The 19305-nt window shown below is 35.4% G+C and overlaps 1 protein-coding gene across 2 annotated transcripts in view; it reads left to right on the forward strand.

The window, feature by feature from the left end:
* ARHGAP15 (Rho GTPase activating protein 15) overlaps positions 1-19305 on the forward strand; it is a 605619-nt gene that overhangs the window by 403720 nt on the left and 182594 nt on the right. For both annotated transcript variants that reach the window (XM_004757889.3, XM_013059079.2), the window contains exon 11: positions 9222-9299. In XM_004757889.3, coding sequence (XP_004757946.1) covers positions 9222-9299 — 78 coding nt within the window. The remainder of the gene's footprint in view (positions 1-9221; positions 9300-19305) is intronic.

Raw genomic sequence — 19305 nt, forward strand, 5'->3', positions numbered from 1 at the left:
GGATAAGCATCTCCAATTCTGAAACAGTTAGTGAAATATACGATAAGAACTAAGGAGAAATGTAAGGAGAAGATTCTAAGAGTGACAAAGGACAGCGCACATTGAGGAGATTTGCATATTAAGGAGGATGGCTTTTGTGTCTCTGGTAACATTTAAAGAATTTGGTGTGATTCTCCTATACCTCTCAAAGTGTCCAATGTCCGACTTAAAGGAAACTAGACAGATGGGAAACTGATTCAATAAAGGGTTTTCCAATTCTTTTCTAACAGTGTAACTCTATACAAGAATAATAATAATAATATTTAATAATAGTAGGGGCACCTTGGTAGCTCAGTTGGTTGAGTGCCAGACTCTTGGTTTCTGCTCAGGTCATGGTCTCGGGTTGTGGGAGGTGGGGCTTTGAGCTCAGCTCCAGGCTGGCTTGAGAGTCTCTCTCTCCCTGTGCCCCTCACCCTGCTTGTGCTCTCTAAATACATACATACATATGCAAAATCTTCAAAAATAATAAGATGAATACTTAAAAGTTAAGAAAGTCAGCCATCTGCCACCCCCATCCACAAATACTAGTGCATAGATCTTTTCAAGATATAAATGGTACAATACAGGACCACCAAGAAACACAAGAAGTAATGCTCTTAACACGGGATATTTTGTCCTTTTCCTCTCCCAATTTTAGTTTATCTTCTCAGATGCTCAAATAGGACAAAACTGGTTAAGAGGTCAGGCCTAGGCAAATAGCAAATATGAATGAATGAATGATAAATACACATGTAACTCTTTTTGTCTAGCATCCTAAACAATATTATTTCCTATAACACCTTAAACAGATATGAGTTTCACGGGGGGTGGAGGAGGGAGACATGGGAGAGTAGAATTTGATAATGATCCTAACTACATAATTGTTCAATGACTAGTCCTTGAAGAAAAGCCAACATCTCTCCTTCTGCTCCAAAATTCTATGTTTGATAACATTTTGTCCGTAGTACCATATATTATTTACTCTGTGCTTTTAACTTTAAGACATTAATTTAAATCTGGAATTTAGTCCTTATCTAAAACACTAGCTATATAAACAATATGAAATAATGTCACATTTATCAACATCACAGGTCATAAACAGTTTTCTCAGAAATAAAAAAGCACCCTTCTCTTAGTGACCTCTTTTTTCACTCTACCATTTCTTAAAAAAATTTAGCAACAAATATGTATCTCTTTCATATCTTTAGAGGGCTAAAATTCTTCTTTTCCCTATGAGTCTACCACAAAATGTCTGCTAGATGAAAAACTCATTTCATTCAGACATAAGTCATTGAAAAGACTATTACCCAAATCAATCAAACAAATATAGTTAAGGAAAGCTAAAGATAATGTATAGAATTGTCAAATCACTATGTGGGGTACCTGAAACTAATACAACATTATATATCAACTATACTTCAATAATCAAAATTAAACTAATTGAAAGTAGATGTTTTGTCAGATTAAAAAGAAAAACTTACTGTGACAATTGTCTCTATAAGATTTTATAGCAGAGATAACAAGGAGGGTAGGAAAAAATATCAAAATGAGATGAAAATGTGAAAGAAAGGGCTCATGAAACAAATGGAAGAGAAAAAAATAAATCACAGTAATAAGGGAACCTGTGAGAAATCGTAAGTGATAATATAATAAATATGAAAAAGGACAGGAGTTGGAGAAATAAAAGAAAATGAGGGGTCTACTTATCCTAGGCCCCATAGTAATGTGTTTTCCCCACATTAGAATTAGAGACACATGAGTATTTCAAATGTTCCTAATGTAATCCCAGGTCATTTATATCCCATATGCCAACAGAGAAAATTATTACACAGCAGTTATTTTCACAATCAAATGAAACTTTAGTATTCAACTTTAAAAAGTCCATCTTTACAAACAATGCAAAGCCCTATTCAAGCTGGCATACTGAAAAAAAAAGTCTGATACTTCTTCCTCAAAAAAAACCGATGAAATAATAGAAAAGATATGCTGAAAAAGAAAGAAAATAATAATGGTGCTGAAAACAGAAAAGGTGCCACCATCCAACCAGAAATAGAAATTCCAGGAAGACAGAAAGCAGATGGGATCAAACAAGTGGAGAAATTAGACCAGAAGAAACACCATCCCCAGACAGAGTAATTAGGCACAATTCTTTCCAGGGATGTTCTAGAGAATATCCAAACTTGGAGTTGAATAAAAAGAATAGAAATTGGCAAGAGGATAATAAATAAATAATTCAGTAAACATCAGACCTAATATCTGGGAGACCTGGGCCCCTCTCCCTGTATCCTCTACCAAGCAATCACCTGCAGCAGCTGCCGGAGCCTGAGAATAAGTTCTACAAGGACAGAGGAGAGATAACAAAGAAAGAAGGCCATGGAGAATAAGGTAACTCAAGTCCTCTCTATATAATAGACACAGAGTTAGAGAGCTTTGCCCAGGAACAAAACGGCGCAAGTATTCCTTATCCAAAATAAGGTCCTCCCTCCCTTGATAGCTGAAGAACTACTAGCTTACTTCTACTCACCCCTTCGTTCTACAGGAAACCTTCATTCAGTCTGCCCATGTGAGATTGAAGCCAATGGAGGAGAAAAGAGATGTGAGCAAACAAAAAATACCCACAACCCACCATATATTGTAATTAATTTGCTCTTTCAATCTTAAGGGCAATCAGATATTGGAACAACATTCATCTTAAAGTAGTTTTAGATGGAAAAGAAATAATAAAGGATCAATCAAGAAAACAATATAAAAAATTTTCTGACTGAAAGGGCCTAGATGTAGACACATCAGAGCAAAATTTTACTTGTACAAGTTTAAAGAGAAAAATCTTTAAAAAAAAATCTTGAAAGGCAAAGCAATTGACCTACAAAGCATCAATGATCAATTTAATAAAAAACATAACAGCAGAGATACTAGAAGATAATGAAAGATTTTTTTTGAAGTTAGAAAAGTAAAAGTTTATAAATCTCCAAGTTTATGAAATCCAAGAGAAAGTAATAGTGGAACACAAATAGTTCCCTGTGACCTCAAGCTGCACTATCCAATTTGGTAGTCACAAAGTTACATTATTTAAAATTAAGTAAAACAAAAATTCCATTGTACTAAACACATTTCAAGCACTCAGTAGTCAGCCAAATGTGGTCAGTGGCAACTGGTTTGGACATGTAGATAAAACAGGTAGAGGGAATATTTCCATTGTCGCAGAAAGTTCTTTTGGGCACTGCTTAATTTGAGGAAAGGAAGGAACTTGCAAAAAAAGGGTACATATCAGGCCTTTTGGGAGAACAACTTTGTGAAGCAAAATTTTAGTGTTGAACCCAATTACTCTTCCTCCTCCTCCTCCTCTTCTTCTTCTTCTTCTTCTTCTTCTTCTTCTTCTTCTTCTTCTTCTTCTTCTTCTTTTAGTGGTAGTTAATACCGAATTATAGGTAAGTCACAAAATATAAATAATAAAATAAAATAATCTAAACTCTGAGAACACAAGCAATAATGTAAAGGATAAATTTGGGACCATGAGGGAGAGAAGGGGAAGGAAGGGGAAATGCACTAAGTTTCTTATTTTTCTATAGCACAGTGGTAATTTGATCTAAGAAATAGAAATAGGCCAGTCCAGAGAGATTACATAAAAACTATGCACTAGACTCATTATCTTTTATAATAGGGAGTCAAGAAATACCACTCAAAGTTAAATTAATAAACAGAAATATGACACATTAACATAAAAGGAGTAACAACAAAAAGAACTAAAACTGAGTTGTTAGCAATAACTATCTTTGGATAGCAGAATGGGGTAGATATAATATTTTTGTATATTTTGTGTGCTTTAATTTTCAATTTTGCCTGAGAAGTATATTTGCCTCTATAGTGAAAAAAATCTACTCATAATGGCTATTATAAAATCATAAAGTTAACATGTAGAAAAATATTATTGTTTGACAATCAGAATTGTGTCAACTATTTCCTAAGCTATTTTCTTGAATGATGGATATCTCACAAGAAGTTATTAATAGTCAAATAAAGCCGGTAAATAGATGCAGCATAAATACCAGCCATTGAGACAGAGCAAGAATTAAATTTAGAGTTTCAGATTATATCCTATTCTCTCAGTCATTGAATTTAAAGTGTGAGAACAAATAAGTTGGCGATAGAAGGTTGGAGATAATTTAGGGGCGGAGGAATAGGTCAGAAAGGCGCACTAACTTCCCCTCATGTTCAGCTCTGAACTTGAGTAGGACCTTCAGAAAGACTGAGAAAGAAATGTGCAGCTCTTTGGGTGCATACTGGGTGTTCCCATGCTCATCGGTTTTGGCCAGAGGGGAAAGCCAGAAGACCGAAGAATTGCAAGAATGACTCTTCTTGTGGTAGCTCTGGCCTCCCAGGAATTAGGAAGTGCCATAAATCTCAGGAGAGGGGCTGTTTGCATAAAATTCCCAGCCCACAATTCAGACTCCAGGGGTTCAGATGCATTTTGTTATGTTCCAGAAAAACAAGCGAGCTTTTGGGGCACACCTCTCAACCAGGCTCAAATTCTCCATCTTCGTGGTTTGCCCATCATTCAAGCTACCAAAAATGCTACCTAATACGCAGTTTGCAACTATTTTTAACAGGCTCATCTGCATTGTTAAAAACTGCCTGTATTTTGGCAGATAAGCCAGTCAACTCTGGAAACAGTGCTGGTCTCTTAGATTTCTTTTTGGAAAGTGTCTAAGATTTATAGTGGGAATTACTCATGACAGCTGCATTCTTTCCACTGGGTTTAGACCACCATTTGGTCTAATAACTCCTAATTGTGTGCCTATCCTACTCTAAGCTTCTTCAGAAGAAAAGGTGGTGGGAGGGGGGATAGAGTAGGGGAGAGAGACTTCTGTAAGTTTCCTATAGCAATACCCAGTGATTTCTGTCAATGGTAAACACTATTTTGAAACCTAAGAAGGTCAACTGATGATGAACAAATAAATGACCTTTCAGTGAACATGGATTTCTTCAGAGAATTTTTCATTACTGCCATTAATGCCAGTTTGATTGAAAAAAAAAAAAAAGGAGAATGACAGTTTCAGTTTCACCATGTTCCCAAATTATTTTTAGCATAACAAGAAAAGTTCTTGTCAGCATCCAGTCATGGTATTTTCTTGAAAAAAGTACCTTTCAAAGTGATTTCTCTCCAAACTTCACCAAAGCACAACATGGGTACCTTGAAGACATTGCACATTTAAAAATCATACGAGGTCTAATTATATTTCCAAAATAAGTAGTTTGAAATCCAGCAAGGATAATGTGGTCATGAAAAGGATGTCCAAATCCACCAATTTACATTGGTTTGGCTTGGCATAACTTTCAAAGTTCTTGGAGCAAAGAGAGGATGGCACGTGAATCACTGCAATTTAGGTCATAATTCCTAGGACTTTGGGTTTGCCACTCTGTGAGGCATTCGGGGGAAAACTAATCAACTTCAAGACTGTACCTATATAATTTATCACTGCTAAGATTCCCTGATATGTTCCAGATTATTTTGCAAAATGTAATACCCTCCTTTTTAATATGTACTTTGTCATTTTCACTCTATTTATGTAATTTAAAAAGTATGATAGCAGGGGAGCATGAGCCGTTTGAAGCAGGAGCCACTAATGCCAGGGACGGTTATCCTTCACAAGATATATGGTGTTGATATCTCTGAATCTAAAGGGCTTGGAAGTTGTGTCAAGTTAGATTCAAATTGCATCTAATATGTTTTGCTTTACTCCCTCTTACTTTCTGGTTTCTATCTTAAGCCACAAAGCAGTTTCTCTGCTGTGACTTAGTTCTATAACCACAGTGGTGGCACTGGTCTGAGTTACACTCCCTGTCTCCATCCCCAGCCCTCCCTCCTTTTATCCCAGAAGAAAATTGGGTTATTAATTTAGGATGAGGCCGCTTTGTTTAAACAGTATAGTGTTTTCCAATTGCTCAAGCGTAATATATCCAGCCCATACTGGTCTTTCAAATGTTTTTGATTACCCAACTTAAAAAAAAAAAGAAAGAAAGAAAGAAAGAAAAAAACCCTCTACTGAAATTTATGAAACACCAAGGGGGGGTTACTTCTCATGTAGTAACTTTAAATTTCTAGAAAAGGAAAAAAAATCTTGTGGACCCTGAGTAATTTCAGTAATTAAACTTCAGTTTACAGCTCTAGACAACCTATGCATTTCCAATAACATATAAAATAATTAGAAAAAAGTCCCAGGTTCAAAATAGAAGTGTGCTTGATTTTCTACCTTAAATAAAGAGCTGTGCAGATAAAGTAAAACTTAAGTAAGGTCCTTATTTGCAACAAAAATTCATCGACATCCAAGAAACATCATTTACTATTCACCTCTGATAAGGGTCTAATTAGCAAAACAAAAATTGATCCTAAAAAGAATTATATAGTAAATTTTCTTGTTTATATTGTAATAGATTATAAGCAACATTCCACCTTGAATTGTTATTTTAAATTGGGCTACTTTAACCAATTCTATAAATAGCTTATGAAGATTTCTCACTTGGGGAATGTTGGTCTGCCTAGTGCATCAATGTTTCTATTTACTAAAATATTCTTTTTCTTAAATTCTTTCAAAGAAATTGATAACTCATGGGAAAATACCAGACCACTTTCAACTCGTGAAATTTTGTCTGTTTGTGGTGGCAAGCAAGATGACATTATCCACCAATTATGGTTTTGAATGACCTTTCTTTCATTCCAATTCCAAAATTATTACCAAACGCCCCAAACTTGCCACCAGAAAAATTTTTGTGCAGATAATAAGGAGAGCCACTGAAGGTAATTTTAAAGAATTCCCCAAAATATGTTTTCTAAGAGCTACATGTTCAAAAAAATTTAAATATAACCCCAAGAGGGAGTACTTTGAAAGGGACATAATTAGTTGAAAGCGTTAATATTTTTAAAATCTATTTATTTTAAATAGATTTTAAATAAATCTATTTATTTTAAATAAATTTTAAATAAATCTATTTTGTTTTAAATTAAATCTATTTTATTTAAATAAAATAAAATTAAATTAAATTAAATCTATTTTATTTAAATAAAATCTATTTATTTTAAATTTTAAATTATTTAAAATTTTACAGGTTAAATCTACCTACTAAACACTAGCTAATGACAAAGCAAAGAAAGCAATGAGTAACAGATTATAAAGTTCTGGGTATATTTGTATAAACTGAAGACCAAAATAGTCACATACTACAACTAGGAGTTAAATGTTAAAAAAATTTTTAATTAGGGTTATTGTTATATTTCAGTTGTCAAGTGCACATTGTACTTACAAGCAAACACACTGGGGTAACTTCTGATTAATGGAGCTATTTTGTGCATTAGGAAGAAATAATATATGTGATTTTTATAAATGTGTCTTATACACACACACACTCTTAGGTGTCCAGCCCCATCGTAATTCCTCATAAATTCATAATTCTCATGAAGGGACAGAGAGAGTGGTTTATTGTTAGATTATTTTAGAACTACAAAACTTAAACCAATTAACATTTGCTAACAACTCTTCCCTTTTATTGATATTATTCCTAATTTCTCTATAGTTTTTCACATGGAAGGGTAAAAATCATGAAGATGAATAAGTGGGCAGAGAGATTTATAGCAGAGGGGAAATGCTTTGTATCATTCTATAATGATGGATATATGTCATTATGCTTTTATCCAAAACCATAGAATGTACAACACCAAGATGGACCATAATGCAACAATAAACATTGATTATGATGTATCAGTGTAGGCTCCTCAATTGTAAAAATGTATCACTCTAGCGGGTGCTGCTGATAATTGGGAAAGCTATGCCTCTGTGAGGGACAGGGAGCATATGGGAAATCTCTGTACCTTCCCTTCAATTTTGCTATAAACTAAAAAATGCTCTTTAAAAGAGTATTAAAAAACAATGAATGATTGTTTTGACTTTTATCATCAGTGCCAATGTTGCAAGTTATGTTATTCCACCCTAAACTCTTGATGAAATATTTTGCACGATGGCAGAAAGGTTCCTACTATAAAAAGAGATCATTTCATGTCAGTTAAGAGCTTTACAAAGCCCTTATTCCATTATATTATGGCAATAATTTCTACCGTCTTATTTAACACTTATGACTGAGAATTACAATGTTTAATCATGGTTCTATGCCATTTCCCAAGAGAAACAGCTAAAATAGTTGGGTGGTAGCCTCATCCCCGGGCTCTCTGAGGGCCTGGAAACATCAAGAAACATACACTCTTGACATTAAAATTATGTTATTCACATACTTTAAGAACAATAACAGTGTTTCAGTAAGTGTTTCTCTTTCTATTTTCCTGTTTCCTCATTTTTCGATAATTTGGTCATGGAAATAACTAGATGCTATAAATAAATGTGTGGAAAACAAATGTTGAGTATCCAAATCCACTGCCAGGATATGTTATTCTGAATTATAGATGACTAGTTTTAAAATACTCTGAAACTAATTTCAGCATTTTGTCAAAGGTTTTTTTCCTTTATTATCCCTCCATAATAGAGTACCCCCATTACCTGTAATATCCCAGAGATTATTAAACTAGTTACATACAACTGGAATAGAATTTTCTTCTGTAATTTAAAAGAGTTTGACCAATGCATGTTATGCTATAGGATTATAAGAAAAAGGGAAGGGAACTGAATGCGATGGGATGGCACAGGATAGGACAGAGTAGAATGGAATAGAATAGAATAGAATAGAATAGAATAGAATAGAATAGAATAGAATAAGAAAGGAAGGTGGGGAGGGAAGGAGGAAAAAAGGAAGGAAGATTCTATAAATCACTTGGGTTATTTTCTGTCCAGGAAGGGGCAGTCATATATATCTGAAGGTTCTTCTCCTACCTACCACCAGTTTAATTCCTGTGTTTTCCTTAGGACTGAATCTTAACTATATGAGTAACATAACTATAGTGTAAAATCCAATGCTATCTATTACTCTTCTATGATTCAACTAGATTCAAATTTGTTGATGATTGGCTGTGACTGAACTTTATTATTAATTTGTTGAATTTGAATTATTGAAGATTGCTTGGTTTAGAGAAATTTGTCTTCTCTGTGAGGAAGGGATATTTGGTGTTGATTTACTACTACCTTCCTTCCCACATTTTTTTTTTTCTTTTACCGTCTCAGTTCTTTTATGAGCAAATATAAAACATGCCCTTTTATTTTCAGGTCTAGATGTTGATGGAATATACCGAGTTAGTGGCAATCTGGCAACAATACAGAAGTTAAGATTTATTGTCAACCAAGGTAAGTGATTTCTTCTCTTCATTTTTTTCCAGTAGTTTCATCTCTACCAATATTTCAGACTTTGTGTTGTTTGTATTATGAATCTATAATGATTAAAGTTTTGAAAGGAGCAAGAGAAATTTGAAGAAATGAAACAATTATCACCAGAGAAATCAGAGATAGCCAGTTTACTTGGAGATTAATAGACCAGAGAGAAAAACCAACTAAGAGTTTATGTGAAATAAATAATTAGTGGAATATGACAAACTGAAAATGAAAAAAGACTAACAAGAGGGTAAAAGAAAGAAAAATTGCCTAGCTTTGAAAAATTGTTCCTGGCATATAATAGACACTGACTGTATGTGGATAAATAATTGAATAAATGAATGATGAAAGCATAAAGGTCAAAATCATAGATGTTAGAAAAATATGTAATAGGTGAGTAAGAGAATTAAAAATTAGGAAATGCGTATATCATCAAAGAATTACAAATTAAAACAATAATGCAATACTACTAACCATCTGTTAGGATAGCCCAAAGCTAAGCCACCAGCAGCACCAAATGTTGACAAGGGGGTGGAGCAACAGGGATTTACATTCACTGCTGGCTGAAATACAGAATGGTATGGGAACTTTGAAAGATAGTTTGGTAGGTTCATGTGAAAACATATTCATATCATACTATCCAGCAGTTGTGCACCTTGATATTGACCCAAATGATTTCAGAATTTGTGTTCACACAAAAACCTGTGCACCAGTATTTCCAGCAGCTTTATACATAATTGATAATACTTGAAAGTCACAAAGATGTCCATCAATAGGTAAATGGGTAAACAAACTGTAGCACATACATATAATGGAATATTATTCGGTGATAAAAAGAAATGAGCTATCAAGTCACCAAAAGACTTGGAGGACCCTTAAAAGCATATTGCTAAGTGAAAGAAGGCAGCTTGAAAAGGTTTTGTATGGCATTATTCCAATTCTATGACAATCTGGAAAAGGGAAAACTATGGAGACAATAAAAGATCAGTGGTAGCAAAGGATCTGGGGGGAGATGGGAATGAAACAATGAGCACCGGAAATTTTTAGGGCTGGGTAGCTATTCTGTTTGATATTATAATGGTGGATAAATGTCAGTATCCATTTGTCAAATCTATGTAATATACAACACTGAGAGTGAAACTTAAACTATGAGCTTTAGTTAATGATAATGTATCAATATTGCTTCATCAATTGTAACAAATGTACTGCACTAATAAAAAATGCTAAAAATAGGGGAATTGTGTGTTGAGGTACAGGGTAGTGGTGGTGTATGGGAACTCTATCTTTTCCATTCAGTTTTCCTGTAAACCTGAAACTTCTCTTTAAAAAACGAAGAATTTTAAAAAATAAAAACAAAAAATAAAAAATGTTCTAGAAGCAGGCTAAAACATCTTAAGTTGGTTACGTTTAGAAGCCTGGTTGAAATAGCTGTCTCTGCAAAAAAATCTCTGTACATCTTAAAAGGTAGGACTGGGATCATCTTTGTCACCTCCCCCATTAACCAAGAGTAGCCCTCGGGTGTGCATAAAGGGTGGTTTTAATTAATATTTGTTGAATAATGTGTGTGTGTTGCAAATAAGAGAAATATTAATACTGAGAAGCATTAAATCCTCCAACAGTTTAATTTGAGTTGAACCACTCTTTTAAATGTTGACTGCAATACTTCTGGCCAGTGGACACATGATTTTTATTTCTGAGAATCTTTATAAGTGCGAATCTCCTTAGCTCTGTTTGCTCACTAATATGAACCTTTATGTTTCACAATTAACTCTCCTTCCAAGGCAAAAAGAGGAACAAAAACAAACAAACAAAATAACAACAAAACAAAACAAAACACCCCAGAACTCAGCTTTACCTCATTTATTCATATTGGCCCCTTTTGGACTGAACCAGAATGCCCCCTCTATGAGGAAAAATTGGATAAAATAGGCCCAGCCTCATTTTCGTTCCTGCTTATAACCAGCTAAAATCGTTCTTTTAATATATTTCATACTGAAGCCATATCCTGATTGGGATTCTAGACAGCTGGGCAACACATTTCTTCTACAAAGAAGAAATCTCAAAACAGAAGCCATGCTAGAAACAAACACTAGTTGCATTTCCTGCCTTAAAAAAAAAAAAAATTATGCTCAGCAGTTTGAAAAGGCAAAAAAAAAAAAAAATCTGCAATGAAAATATGAAATCTGTCCATCTCCTCTTTTGCAATCCAGACTTCCCCATCCTGTGAGGCTGTGTAACTGCTCATGTTTCCACGAGAGTTGACAATGTAAAGCTGGACAGAGGCCTGAGTTGGTATCTGGTAGCACAGAATTGTCAGTAAACTGTCTCCCTGGTTTATAGCACTGTCACAATGCAGCATGCTCAACACAAATTATGCTACATTAGGACCTTTGATACTGGTGATCTCGTCCAAGTTGTGTTGTGGAGTTTTTTGAATTAGATGATAAAAGAATGCCTACACCAGCCTGTCTCAAATTTTGCTAATCAGATTATCCTTTGAATGAAATCTCTGGAGTGGACCCATAATTTTTGGTGCTAACACCATACCTTCCCCTCCATCTGCACACTGGTCTTGAGCAACAGAGCTGACTTAGAAGAGAATCAGTGCTGGATACAAAGAGGCTGACTGTGTAAATTGTAGCCTCCCCTTCGTGCATGTGCCTGTGTGTGTGCAATGAAAAAAAGGTGGCAGTGAGTGATAGATAATTCCATGAAAAGCATAAAGCGATATGTGAAATGCAATACATTCTTTTGTTTGTTTGTTTTCAAAGATGGAACATACATGATTTTGGCACACTCCCTTTGTATTAACACCTTTTGTCTTCCTCATGTTCACATTCCACAATGTATCCTTTTTAGTGTGTTCTAAATATACATTTTAAAAATGAACAAGTCCTACCCACCATTAGGCTAGACAAATGAAAACTGATTTGGGGGATTTTCAAGAACAGTTCAATTGCAATTTATGTATTTCACTAACTTTCTTGAATGCTATAATCATCAGCAATTCTAAATACACCAGTTGAATGATTCAATTTGTTTTGGTTTTCTGTTTGACTCACTAAATCAGTAGGAATTGGATACCCTCATTATACTTCCAGATCAGATGACATACAAGTTAAATTCAAAGTGATCACTTTTGAAAAGCATGTTCTAATTATAACTAGTAACGATGATAATAATAATAATTATTATTATTATTGTAAAAGTAGCTAACATATTTTCATAACTTACTATGTGCCAGGCACTGTACTAAGTGGTTTACTTATATCATTTAATTTAGTGCTATCTACCTTCCCATAGAATAGGCACTATCATTGTTCCCATTTTAAAGGTGAGGAAACTGAGGTTCAGAGATGTTAAATAATATCCTGAGGTCATATTTCAAGTAAGTGAAAAAGGACCAGATCATCATCCTTCTGACTCAGAGCATTTGCTGAAAGCCACTATTGCCATTGGGCATTTCCTATTCCTTAATTGTTGATTACCTTCTTACAAAAGTGAGTATGTCTTTCATGCTATACACACTTGGTATTCACTCTATGTCTACGCAGGCTTTCCACTGTTTGTAAGTGACAGGTACTGCCATAGCAGTTTCACTAACACAGGTCAAGAAAGAAAAATGTGGAGAAAATGCCAAACATCCCAGTTATGAAGAAGTCTGGCATTGCCATTCTCTGTAGGGCTTTATGTATCTGTGTTTCGACCAAGAAACTACTTTCATAAAATATCCTATTGCAGCCTTCAGCAGTCATTGAGAGCTCTTGATTTCCTGGGCCATCAGTGCATGAATAAGCAGTGCTCTCCCTTGTTTACTGTATTTGGTGACAGCTTTCAGTGACATTTTGCTGATGCAACTTTTCCACTCTATGAGGGCATCCCCCAAAGAAAACTGGTCCATGACCTTAGATGTCAACCTGTCAACAGCCTATGACACTGTGTTGATTCTTCGGAATGATCTGTGACCTGATGGTTTTCTTGCTTGGGGGTCCTTCTGCAAATGACCGACTTCAGCAGTGAGATGCTGCCTAACTGTCTTGAGAACTTTTGACAGCGGGTCTTGGAAATCCCATTAGGTTGAGTTCCCCTCCTTCTGATATCAACATTCTGGTTTCAGCTGCCCATCTAGGCTTGTTGCCCAAACTCCAAATTCAGTTCAGACTCTCTTTGGTACTGCTTAGATGTTCTCTTTCACCCTTTAAAAAAGGGATAAGAAAGACTGGCATCCTTTTTGGAAAATATCTTTGAAGCTTCCCAAGCCCGTGAACCAGTGGGAGAACTATGAAGCAGTGGGGCAAGAACTGAGTGGGAATTTTCCAGACCGGTGTTTCTTAGTACACAGTAACAAATATTCCCTCTAACCATTTCTCTGAACTGGAGGAAGTTACTTCCCACCAGGATTTTAGACATATTTTCCATATAAAGGAAAAAAAATTAAAGGAAGAATCTTAGGGACACCCTCCTTCACTTTTTCACACCCGGAGGAACAAAATATATAAATGCTGTAATCTACGTGGCCAAGAATCTTAATTGGGTATGTGGGTGTGTGGGCGTGTGTATGTGTGTGTGTGTGTGCATATGATTTTGCGTGTGTGTTGTTTTAAATGGGAGAGGGGTTTTTTTCCCATTAATTTACAGTCTTGCACTTTGCATATCTTTATTCACCCAGATCTTATTGGCATAATAATCCAAATTAAACATTGGCTTAAAGAGATGAATTTGCTTATTTTGAACATGCTAAGAATAAGCTCCATTGAAAATAAACTATTAGAGAAACAATTTCATGTTACCAACTATATCTAAACTACTTTTATATAGATTTGTGCCACAATGCCAAGCAAAGCATTAATGTTAGAGCTACCCTCATGCTTTTCATATTATTTGCAGCATCAAAAATTGAATAAAAGAGGAAGGAGAGAAAGAATGTGAGCAACTGGCAGTTCTGTTCTTATAAAATAGCCCTTATATCAAGTCCATTCACTTTTCTATTAAGTGCATATAGTGCACTTAATATAGTGCGCTAAATATTATAGTGCCTTCTTATTATTTTTAAAACAAGGTATTTTCTTAAGCCTATTTCACTCTGACTGCCAACCACAGCGACAACAAAACAAACTGTTATTTGCTTTACGCCATCCCGCAGGGCGGTTTTTTGGTAAGTCGCATCATGGATATTGCACCTTTTTGGTTTCCATGTGACAAGATTATCTTTTAACAATGATTTATTTTTCCCATTAAAGCCAAAAAGATCACTTGATCATAAAAGGGCCAGACTCTAACATCATTCAGGGTTTTGTAAACTTCCGTAGACCTCATTTTTCAGCTACATTGAGTCAAGGAGCTCAAAGACTATTGATGGCAAAGCTTCTATTGCTTTCTAGCTGCTTAAGAAAATGTATTGTCATTTGTAAATAATGCTGAAGGAAAGCCAAAACAACAAGCTCTTCCCATTCATTCACATTTTTATAGTCTTTAGTTTTTACACAATATTCCTTTTTTAAAAGATTTTATTTTTAAGCAATTTCTATACCCAGTGTGAGGCTCAAACTCACGACCCCTAGATCAAGAGTCACATGCTCTACTGACTAAGACAGCCAAGAGCCCCAGGTTTTACACAATATTCTATTAACAACTTTATGAATACTTCTAGTATCTAAAATGCACAAATTCTGGCCACTTATTTTAAAGCCAAATTATATCATACATTTATGGTGAGTTATACTTTTAATTTTTACATGCCAAGCAATAAGGAGCCTGCCTGACGCTGTGGTGAAAACAAAGGCAGAGACCATCCAGTGAAGAGAGAGCACTGGGTGGGAGTCAATGGACCTGCCTCTTTATTTTGCTTCTGACCTATTTGTTAGTCTGATGGAAACAATTTTAACTCCTTTGAATCTCAGACTTTTTATTTCCAAAATGGGAATGAGAAAGAAAATGTGAGGACTTTAAAAACTTGGAATCAGTCAAATGATTAAGTACAAACTTTAAGATGTTAGATGAAATCAGAACAATACAACTTAGTTTTATTTATACAATCATAATACTAAATATTAATAATCAAGTATGGTTTGGGGCTTCCATGTGATTGAGTTTTCTTTGATGATATTGAGATTCCTTTTCTAAGAAGAAATATCATGTATGGGAAAGCTTTGGAGAATCCCTGCTATTCAATGATTTGTTTCACTAGTCAAATTCATAGGATTTGGGGGTTCCTGAACATAAAGGAGAAATTTAGTTTTATTTTATCAATAGGATTTTGAGAATTTACCAATTCCGAAAGAATAGCCCCATCCATGTTCACGGGAGAGGGTAAGTAAAATCTACTGAAATTTCAAGTCTTAATTCATTTATGGCTTTTCATGTAGACTTGACTGTTGAGCCCAGAAATTAAATCAGTCAGTTATGCAACCTCCAATCCCCAAGGAAACCCCCAAGGATATTTATAACAATTGATCATCATTATAATTCATCATCATCACCAACAGAATTAAGTAATAAAAATTAAAAATTAGTGGGAAAACATACCAAGTTTACCTCTGCTCTTAACTCTGCTTGGTGTCACTGGTGTGGGCACTGACTACATTTCAGGACTGTGTTAGTTATCTACTGCTGCATAACAATATTATTTCCAGCTTAACTATTTAGAGCAACACACATTTATTATCTCCCAGTCTTTGTGGCTTAGAAGCTGGGCATGGATTATCTGGATTCCACATAAAGTTACTATCAAGATGTTGGCCAGGGGTGAGTCCTCATCAGGAGGCTCAGTTGGAGACAGGTCTGCTCACATGATTATTAGGATTTAGTTCTTTGTGGTTTGTTGGACTCAAGACCTCAACATTACTGGCCTTGTGGACCTCTCCATAGACTGCTTGTTCCATCAAAACAGCAAGGGAGAGAAACTAGTATCTAAAGCAGAAGTTAGAATCCTATGTAAGATAACCAAAAAGGGTATACCTCATCACCTTTGGTGCTTTCTAAAGGTTAAAATCAAGTCACGGTTCCTACCCATCATACCCCAGAGGAGGGGATAATATAAGGCATAAACACAAGGAGCAGGGGATAATTTGGGATCATGTTAAAGTCCATCTTCCCCAAGAATCAAGTTGAGAGCTTTTAAAAATAAAGATGTTGGAGGCCAGTCATAAAAATTCAGATGCAGAAAGTCTGGTGTTGGATCTATATGCATGTATTTTAAAAGAAAAACTCCCCAAGTGAGTCAAGTACATCACGAGCCCTGTGAACCCCCACATGACCTACAAGCCATAAAATATACAAGGTTTGTATTTGGGTAAGGTCAAAATAGACTATGAATTCCTTTTTTTGATACAATTTCTGGTGATGAAAGGTTTTCTCTTTGAGTATTGATTGATGTAGTCATGCTCACTATTTTTTATGAACTCTGTGTCATAAGTTGGAGTAGAACTAAAAAAATGCCATGGATATAACATGTATGTTAATAGTATGATGAAAATCATAGATTTTTTTTGTAACCACAATCTTTTTCCAATGTAGATTCTAGAATAATTTTTTTAAAAAAGATGTTTTACCTAAAGATTTGCTTCAAAGAGCTAAGGAACAAATAATATTTTAAAATGTAACAGAATGTTGCTGATGCTGATGCTGGCTAGCATTTAATTGAGAAGCTACTGCATGGCAGGAATGGAAAATTAGACTTTGCTTTCATACTCATAAAAGTTTGCAAGGTAGATAAACTTTATGATCCACATTATTCATACAAGAAAATCGTGGTTCAGAAAGATTAAGTAACTTTTTTAATGCTGCAATATTAATGTGTTTTGAAGCCAGACAGTGAAATATTTTAAACTTACTCCAAAGAATATATTGCTGAGTGCTGGATTCAATTGACCATGGGGGAAGGAGCAGGGAGACGTGTTCTTCTTTTTAACATCAAAGAATCCAAACCACTTATTCTTGTTATAATAGTATACTTTCTTGGTGTCCAGTCCATGGGACCCTATTATAAGAGAAAACTTCATTTAAAGGATCCTTTTTTTTTTAAAGATTTTATTTATTTATTTGACAGTGAGAGACACAGTTAGAGAGGGAACACAAGCAGGGGGAGGGGTAGAGGGAGAGGGAGAATGAGAAGCAAGCTTCTCGCCAAGCAGGAAGCCCAATGCGGGGCTCAGTCCCAGGACACTGGGATCATGACCTAAGCCAAAGGCAGATGCCCAATGACTGAGCCACCCAGGTGGCCCTTAAAGGATCCTTTTAATGAGTAACTCCTAACTGCTTGTGACTTCATCAGGAGTAGTAGGAAGTTTGATTCATCACTGTATCCCCAATATAGCAAAGTGCTTGATACTCTATATGGACTGAATAAAGATTTATTCCTACATAATAAATTGATGAACTTTCAATACAAACCAATCCCATGTCAATATTCATTGATATGTTGTGTTATGTTCCATTTCTTGGGTATCTCAGTAAAGAAAACTCAAGCTCTATTTTACATTATGTTTTCTCCCAGACTCTTATAAACAAGCATTTAATTTTAGATTGGATAAAAGAATCAAAGGACAGAAATGAAGAGGGAAGAACCATGTATCCCCATTTTCTGCCTTCATGTGACAAAGTTTGAGGACATACGGCTCACTATTCCTTCACAAAGTATGATATTAGCAATTAGACAAGTCGGAAATGAAATTGGGAGCAGTGATATAACTCAGCTTGCCATCTCGGCTCTCCACAACGTTGGGCATGACCACGTAGACAGAAAATCTGTACTGGATAATAGCAATAAAACTATTGTTCTTATTAACCCCATATACTGAATTTTTTAATTTTGAAAGAATGCTTTGTTTTTGTTTTCACGCAGGAAGTCCCTGTTGCTGGTAATTTTGGCTTCTGTAACTCACATTTATTTATCTAGCACCTTTTTTCTAAGTGTTCCATGTAATTTAGAAGCATTTTCTAACAAAAGTGTGCTATGGAAAAATAAGTATTCTCATTACCTCAAAGCTGCTTCTAAAAAGGAAAAGTAACAGGTGCAAGGCTATGAAGAATTTTTTTCAGGTTTCTATGCAAACCCTCAAGATAAAGTGTCCAGAATTTACAAATGTGGGGGACAGAAGTAATGCTCAAGTGAAAATCTGAATGACTTAGCCAAAACCCGTTCTCTTTTATGCCCTCATATTCATGGGCCCACTGGGAAGAAATGCAGGTATCCCTGTCAGCTTTCTTCCTTTCTGAGGGTCCCAGAACATCAGGATCGGAGGTGAGCTCCGTAAAATATGATTTTAGCTTTTCCATTATTCATTCATTGACAGACACGTCCAAAGCTTTTACCATGTGCCAGGCAACATGCAGGATGCTGGAACGACAGCAACAAATACAGCACATGGCATTCTCAGGGACATAGAGCCTGTATTTCCATGGTTATTTCCAATCCAATAGCCAAAAAGACTGGTGATCTATTTGGTGTAAATTGACGAGAAGATTCTAGTATCTTCAGTCTTCATAGATTCTTCCTTCTTCTCAGCTCTCTGATATCAACATGACCCTCTCTTTCATCTCATTATTTTCTATCCACCCGGGTTTCCTTCCTCAGACCCATCAAGTTCTTTTGTTTACCGGGACCTTGACTTTTGCTCCTGTCTACCTAAAATGTGCTTCCTTCAGACCCTGACAAGACTTTCTTTCCAACATTCAAGTCATCTTCTCAGCAAGACTAAGACATTTGGAACATGGGCCTCCATCCTACCCATCCAGTCATTCGCCATCCCAGTATCTTCTTTGCTTCCAAACACATCTTCTCTGGAACTGGCTTGTTTCTTTGTCTGTGGCTTCAGTGCCACCCCTCCTCCTCTATGCGAGCAAGACGTTACCTATTTTGGTCACCCAGCTCTTAGGGTACCTAGCAGATAATTCTTTTTACATAAATATTTGCTGACTATGAATGGATTCAATAAGTGAATGATTAATGAATAATGTTAGATGATCAGTGATGGTTAGAGGA

This window comes from Mustela putorius, unplaced genomic scaffold (genome assembly GCF_011764305.1).
Source record: "Mustela putorius furo isolate JIRA1106 unplaced genomic scaffold, ASM1176430v1.1 tig00003867_pilon_pilon_pilon, whole genome shotgun sequence".
In the NCBI taxonomy this organism is placed as follows: Eukaryota; Metazoa; Chordata; class Mammalia; order Carnivora; family Mustelidae; genus Mustela; species Mustela putorius.